At 38.3% G+C, this 8,429-nt stretch overlaps 1 protein-coding gene across 1 annotated transcript in view; it reads right to left on the bottom strand.

Moving 5' to 3' along the window:
* Window positions 1-8,429, bottom strand: part of LOC118380187 (protein phosphatase 1 regulatory subunit 14C-like) — a 79,626-nt gene that overhangs the window by 45,329 nt on the left and 25,868 nt on the right. The window contains exon 2 of the mRNA XM_052468991.1: window positions 3,331-3,414. Coding sequence (XP_052324951.1) covers window positions 3,331-3,414 — 84 coding nt within the window. The remainder of the gene's footprint in view (window positions 1-3,330; window positions 3,415-8,429) is intronic.

The following is an 8,429-nucleotide window of genomic DNA, read 5'->3' as shown; positions in this document are numbered from 1 at the left end:
AATATCCTGACCTAGTGAGATATACATGGAGGAGGTTTAATATCCTGACCTAGTGAGATATACATGGAGGAGGTTTAATATCCTGAGGAGGTTTAATAACCTGACCTAGTGAGATATACATGGAGGAGGTTTAATATCCTGACCTAGTGAGATATACATGGAGGAGGTTTAATATCCTGACCTAGTGAGATATACATGGAGGAGGTTTAATACCCTGACCTAGTGAGATATACATGGAGGAGGGTTAATATCCTGACCTAGTGAGATATACATGGAGGTTTAATATCCTGACCTAGTGAGATATACATGGAGGAGGTTTAATATCCTGACCTAGTGAGATATACATGGTGGTTTAATATCCTGACCTAGTGAGATATACATGGAGGAGGTTTAATAACCTGACCTAGCCTGGCGCAGGTCTTCAATTTTAGTTTCTGGTTTCCTTTGACAGCTCTTTGGTCTTGGCCATAGTGGAGTTTGGAGTGTGACTGTTTGAGGTTGTGGACAGGTGTCTTTTATACTGATAAAAGTTCAAACAGGTGCCATTAATACAGGTAACGAGTGGAGGACAGAGGAGCCTCTTAAAGAAGAAGTTACAGGTCTGTGAGAGCCAGAAATCTTGCTTGTTTGTAGGTGACCAAATACTTATTTTCCACCATAATTTGCAAATAAATTCATAAAAAAATCCTACAATGTGATTTTCTGGATTTCTTTTCTCATTTTGTCTGTCATAGTTGAAGTGTACCTATGATGAAAATTACAGGCCTCTCATCTTTTTAAGTGGGAGAACTTGCACAATTGATGGCTGACTAAATACTTTTTTGACCCACTGTATGTATGTATATATATGTTTTTTAGTATCAGTCAAAAGTTTGAACACACCTACTCATTCCTGAGTTTTTCTTTATTCTTTATTTTTACCATTGTCTACATTGTAGAATAATAGTGAAGACATGAAAACTATGAAAATAACACAATATGGAATCATGTAGCAACCAAACATTTAAAATTAAAATGACATTAATTACAATTAAAAAATACATTTTATATTTGAGATTCCTAAAAGTAGCCACCCTTAGCCCTTAATGATAGCTTTGCATACTCTTGGCATTCTCTCAACCAGTTTCCTGAGGTAGTCACCTGGAATGCATTTCAATTAACAGATGTGCTTTGTTAAAAGTTAATTTGTGGAATTTCTTGTCCTATTTGGTAAAAGACCAAGTCCATATGATGTCAAGAACAGCTCAAATTAGCAGAGAGAAACTCCTTTCCATCATTACTTCAAGACATGAAGGTCAGTCAATTTCAAGCACTTTGAAAGTTTCTTCAAATGCAGTCGCAAAAACCATCAAGAGCTATGACGAAACTGACTCTCGTGGACCGCCACAAAAATGAAATACCCGGAGTTCCCTATGCTGCAGCACAAATAAAAGCTACACGAGTTCAAGAAACAGACACATCTCAACATCAACTGTTCAGAGGAGACTGTGTGAATCAGGCCTTCAATGGTTGAATTGCTGCAAAGAAACCATTACTAAAGGACACCAATAATAAGAAGAGGCTTGCTTGGGCCAAGAAACACAAGCAATGGACATTAGACCGATGGAAATCTATCCTTTGGTCTGATGAGACCAAATTGGAGATTTTTGGTTCCAACCGCCGTGTCTTTGTGAGACGCAGAGTAGGTGAATGGATGATCTCCGCATGTGTATTTCCCACCGTGAAGCATGGAGGAGGAGGTGTTATGGTGTGGGGGTGCTTTACTGGTGACAATGTCTGGGATGTATTTTGAACGCATGCTACCACAGCATTCTACAGTGATGCCAGCCCATCTGGTTTGCGCTTAGTGGGACTACCTCCAGACTGTGTAAGGGCTATTTGACCAAGAAGGAGAGTGAGATGGTTTGGGAGGAGTCGGAACGCAGAGTGAAGGAAAAGCAGCCAACATGAGCTCAGCATATATAGGAACTCGTTCAAGACTGTTGGAAAAACATTCCAGGTGAAGCTGGTTGAGAGAATGCCAAGAATGTGCAAAGCTGTGGGGTGACTTTACCTTCATTAATCTGATGACTGTTATTTAATTAATCCACTAGCTAGGTTTAACTGACTTCATTTAATCCACTAACTAGGTTTAATGTTACCCGATTAAATTAATAATGTAATCATGCAGAGGTTGTTTAAAGAGTTACCATCTCCTGAATTAAACTCTATAAAAAGGTATCTATTATATACATTAATAAACCGTCATCTTATTAATCATAATCTCTTATCATATCATCATTCTGAACAGTCGTAACCTCATGCATCTGCAAAAACCACAGCCTTACTCATGATTCAGTAATTGGTTTAACAACTGATTTACTAGCTAACTAAATAATAACGTTGAGACATTTCAGAATTATTCTCACAGTAACGGAAGTCATATAGTTTGCCCATGAACCCCCGGCTGTTTGGAGTAAGAAATAATGAATGCTTTTACGTGTGAAATGCCTACGATCGTCATCTATCTCCGTCGAAACCTCTTCTTGGAAAGTATTTTGGCTGAGTCACCTGTAGGTGTAAGGCTCTGATTGTCCAGAAGAGGTCACAATGTCCATCTTAGTTGTCTGGTCTCCAGTGAGTGTCCATTCCTCAGAACAGCTACTTAACGTCCTCTCTCCACCTCGGGTAGATAGTCAAAGTTCCAAACCACTTTACACACACAGCTGCAGACTGGCAGTGTCTTGCTCTAGTAGGTGAGTTAATTTCCACATTCTTCATGTTATAATTATTTTTCCATTATCCATGTTTGGAAGTTAGAGTTTTGGGCAGGCAAAAGTCTCTCTAGACTCTAGACTATTCCTTTGCTTGATACTAAAGGGTAAAGAGACAGCTCTCTCCTGCCTAAATTTACTACCAGGTGTAGAGGTGTCAAAAACCCCACAGTTCCCTCCACAGTTCCCCCCTTTACGGGTGAGAGAGCGTCGAGCTATTGTCAGCAATTTCCAAGCTGATCTGACCCATTGTGATCCTCACAGGACAGTCATGACAGCTGTGAACAAGGCAAAGGGTTGGCTAATTTGAATCTAAAATATATATTTGAGTTCTTTAAAACTTTTTTGGTTACTACATTATTCCAAATGTGTTATTTTATAGTGTTGATGTCTTCACTATTATTCTACAATGTAGAAAATAGTTTTTTTTAAATAAAGAAAAACCCTTGAATGAGTAGGTGTGTCCAAACTTTTGAATGTGTATATTTACAAAATAAATATATGGGGGTTGGAAATGATGCAGAAAATTGCATCAGAATTAAAGCTGATAAATAAATAATTAATAAATACAATTTACCTGTAGTTTGACAGCTCTCTCATCTTCACTATTGACTTCCAGCAGGTCATCAATATCTATCTCTACCTCCGGCATCTCCTCTTCCTACAACACAAGACACACACACACAATCAGTGATACACACACCAGAAAGTATTACATATGGAGATCAAGCACGACAATGGGCTACAGGACGTCGTCACGGCATCTCTGTTCATTCACATTGTGTTCCTTGTCCGTAGCTTCATGCCTGCTCATACCAGAACCCCCACTGCAACCATGGGGTACTACTCTGTTCAAAACTTTGACATCAGAAAACCGCTTGCCCACACCATCTGCCCGGGAACAGTTGAAACTGGGATTCATCCGTGAAGGGCACACTTCTCCAGTAAGTGCAGAAATTCGTTGGGTGTTTAAACCCAGCTTGTTTTAGCTTGTTGTAGCCAGCCTGTTGCTAGCTAGCATCACTGGTAAACACATGGATGTAATGTTAGCTAGCAAGCTAAGGATGTTGGGTAATGCACTGATAAACACCATGCAGCTTGTCACTTATTTAGGATAGTTTGGCAGATTTCTGATGAAGTTGTAGACATGTTCCCATGAGTCGGTCCGTACTTCAGCATGTTTCCAAAGCACCAATCACTACGTTGTAACGTTGGGTCAGCTAACTGTGCAGCATCAGATTTATATGTCTTCATTTTGGCAGATTAACTCACGTTTGTTTCTGAACATTAACTTTTGTTTTGCTCCTTTTATCTTCTCAGGATTGCAGACAACAACCCATACTATTCTGTTCCATAAAGAAGACAGACAACAACCCATACTATTCTGTTCCATAAAGACAGACAGACAACAACCCATACTATTCTGTTCCATAAAGACAGACAGACAACAACCCATACTATTCTGTTCCATAAAGACAACAACCCATACTATTCTGTTCCATAAAGAAGTCAGACAACAACCCATACTATTCTGTTCCATAAAGACAGACAGACAACAACCCATACTATTCTGTTCCATAAAGACAGACAGACAACAACCCATACTATTCTGTTCCATAAAGACAGACAGACAACAACCCATACTATTCTGTTCCATAAAGACAGACAGACAACAACCCATACTATTCTGTTCCATAAAGACAGACAACAACCCATACTATTTCTGTTCCATAAAGACAGACAGACAACAACCCATACTATTCTGTTCCATAAAGAAGACAGACAGACAACAACCCATACTATTCTGTTCCATAAAGAAGACAGACAACAACCCATACTATTCTGTTCCATAAAGACAGACAGACAACAACCCATACTATTCTGTTCCATAAAGAAGACAGACAACAACCCATACTATTCTGTTCCATAAAGAAGACAGACAACAACCCATACTATTCTGTTCCATAAAGAAGACAGACAACAACCCATACTATTCTGTTCCATAAAGAAGACAGACAACAACCCATACTATTCTGTTCCATAAAGAAGACAGACAACAACCCATACTATTCTGTTCCATAAAGAAGACAGACAAAAGAAGACAACCCATACTATTCTGTTCCATAAAGACAGACAACAACCCATACTATTCTGTTCCATAAAGAAGACAGACAACAACCCATACTATTCTGTTCCATAAAGAAGACAGACAACAACCCATACTATTCTGTTCCATAAAGAAGACAGACAGACAACAACCCATACTATTCTGTTCCATAAAGAAGACAGACAACAACCCATACTATTCTGTTCCATAAAGACAGTCAGACAGACAACAACCCATACTATTCTGTTCCATAAAGAAGACAGACAACAACCCATACTATTCTGTTCCATAAAGAAGTCAGACAGACAACAACCCATACTATTCTGTTCCATAAAGACAGTCAGACAACAACCCATACTATTCTGTTCCATAAAGAAGACAGACAGACAACAACCCCATACTATTCTGTTCCATAAAGAAGTCAGACAACAACCCATACTATTCTGTTCCATAAAGAAGACAGACAACAACCCATACTATTCTGTTCCATAAAGAAGACAGACAACAACCCATACTATTCTGTTGCATAAAGAAGACAGACAACAACCCATACTATTCTGTTCCATAAAGAAGACAGACAACAACCCATACTATTCTGTTCCATAAAGAAGACAGACAACAACCCATACTATTCTGTTCCATAAAGAAGACAGACAACAACCCATACTATTCTGTTCCATAAAGAGTCAGACAGACAACAACCCAGCATAGACAGACAACAACCCATACTATTCTGTTCCATAAAGAAGACAACAACCCATCAGTTCCACAGACAACAACCCATACTATTCTGTTCCATAAAGAAGACAGACAACAACCCATACTATTCTGTTCCATAAAGAAGTCATTCTGTTCCATAAAGAAGACAGACAACAACCCATACTATTCTGTTCCATAAAGACAGTCAGACAACAACCCATACTATTCTGTTCCATAAAGAAGACAGACAACAACCCATACTATTCTGTTCCATAAAGAAGACAGACAACAACCCATACTATTCTGTTCCATAAAGAAGTCAGACAACAACCCATACTATTCTGTTCCATAAAGAAGTCAGACAACAACCCATACTATTCTGTTCCATAAAGAAGACAGACAACAACCCATACTATTCTGTTCCATAAAGAAGACAGACAACAACCCATACTATTCTGTTCCATAAAGAAGTCAGACAACAACCCATACTATTCTGTTCCATAAAGAAGTCAGACAACAACCCATACTATTCTGTTCCATAAAGAAGACAGACAACAACCCATACTATTCTGTTCCATAAAGAAGACAGACAACAACCCATACTATTCTGTTCCATAAAGAAGACAGACAACAACCCATACTATTCTGTTCCATAAAGTCAGACAGACAACAACCCATACTATTCTGTTCCATAAAGAAGTCAGACAGACAACAACCCATACTATTCTGTTCCATAAAGAAGACAGACAACAACCCATACTATTCTGTTCCATAAAGAAGACAGACAACAACCCATACTATTCTGTTCCATAAAGAAGAGACAGACAACAACCCATACTATTCTGTTCCATAAAGAAGACAGACAACAACCCATACTATTCTGTTCCATAAAGAAGACAGACAACAACCCATACTATTCTGTTCCATAAAGAAGTCAGACAACAACCCATACTATTCTGTTCCATAAAGAAGACAGACAACAACCCATACTATTCCATGTACTATTCTGTTCATAAAGAAGACAGACAACAACCCATACTATTCTGTTCCATAAAGAAGACAGACAACAACCCATACTATTCTGTTCCATAAAGAAGACAGACAACAACCCATACTATTCTGTTCCATAAAGAAGACAGACAACAACCCATACTATTCTGTTCCATAAAGAAGACAGACAGACAACAACCCATACTATTCTGTTCCATAAAGAAGACAGACAACAACCCATACTATTCTGTTCCATAAAGAAGACAGACAACAACCCATACTATTCTGTTCCATAAAGAAGACAGACAACAACCCATACTATTACTGTTCCATAAAGAAGACAGACAACAACCCATACTATTCTGTTCCATAAAGAAGACAGACAACAACCCATACTATTCTGTTCCATAAAGAAGACAGACAACAACCCATACTATTCTGTTCCATAAAGAAGACAGACAGACAACTATTCTGTTCCATAAAGACCAACATACTATTCTGTTCCATAAAGAAGACAGACAACAACCCATACTATTCTGTTCCATAAAGAAGACAGACAACAACCCATACTATTCTGTTCCATAAAGAAGACAGACAACAACCCAACCCATACTATTCTGTTCCATAAAGAAGTCAGACAACAACCCATACTATTCTGTTCCATAAAGAAGACAACAACAACCATACTATTCTGTTCCATAAAGAAGACAGACAACAACCCATACTATTCTGTTCCATAAAGAAGACAGACAACAACCCATACTATTCTGTTCCATAAAGAAGACAGACAACAACCCATACTATTCTGTTCCATAAAGAAGACAGACAACAACCCATACTATTCTGTTCCATAAAGAAGACAGACAACAACCCATACTATTCTGTTCCATAAAGACAGACCAACAACCCATACTATTCTGTTCCATAAAGACAGACAACAACCCATACTATTCTGTTCCATAAAGAAGACAGACAACAACCCATACTATTCTGTTCCATAAAGAAGACAGACAACAACCCATACTATTCTGTTCCATAAAGAAGACAGACAACAACCCATACTATTCTGTTCCATAAAGAAGTCAGACAACCCCATACTATTCTGTTCCATAAAGAAGACAACAACCCATACAGACAACAACAACAACCCATACTATTCTGTTCCATAAAGAAGACAGACAACAACCCATACTATTCTGTTCCATAAAGAAGACAGACAACAACCCATACTATTCTGTTCCATAAAGAAGACAGACAACAACCCATACTATTCTGTTCCATAAAGAAGACAGACAACAACCCATACTATTCTGTTCCATAAAGACAGTCAGACAACAACCCATACTATTCTGTTCCATAAAGAAGTTCCAGACAACAACCCATACTATTCTGTTCCATAAAGAAGACAGACAACAACCCATACTATTCTGTTCCATAAAGAAGTCAGACAACAACCCATACTATTCTGTTCCATAAAGAAGACAGACAACAACCCATACTATTCTGTTCCATAAAGAAGACAGACAACAACCCATACTATTCTGTTCCATAAAGAAGACAGACAACAACCCATACTATTCTGTTCCATAAAGACAGACAGACAACAACCCATACTATTCTGTTCCATAAAGAAGACAGACAACAACCCATACTATTCTGTTCCATAAAGACAGACAGATAAAGAAGACAACAACCCATACTATTCTGTTCCATAAAGAAGACAGACAACAACCCATACTATTCTGTTCCATAAAGACAGACAGACAACAACCCATACTATTCTGTTCCATAAAGAAGACAGACAACAACCCATACTATTCTGTTCCATAAAGACAGACAGACAACAACCCATACTATTCTGTTCCATAAAGACAGACAGA

The sequence above is a fragment of the Oncorhynchus keta genome, chromosome 19, assembly GCF_023373465.1.
Source record: "Oncorhynchus keta strain PuntledgeMale-10-30-2019 chromosome 19, Oket_V2, whole genome shotgun sequence".
Taxonomy (NCBI): domain Eukaryota; kingdom Metazoa; phylum Chordata; class Actinopteri; order Salmoniformes; family Salmonidae; genus Oncorhynchus; species Oncorhynchus keta.
The sequence above is the reverse complement of the archived record's forward strand: the minus strand, read 5'-3'. Positions and strand labels throughout refer to the sequence as shown.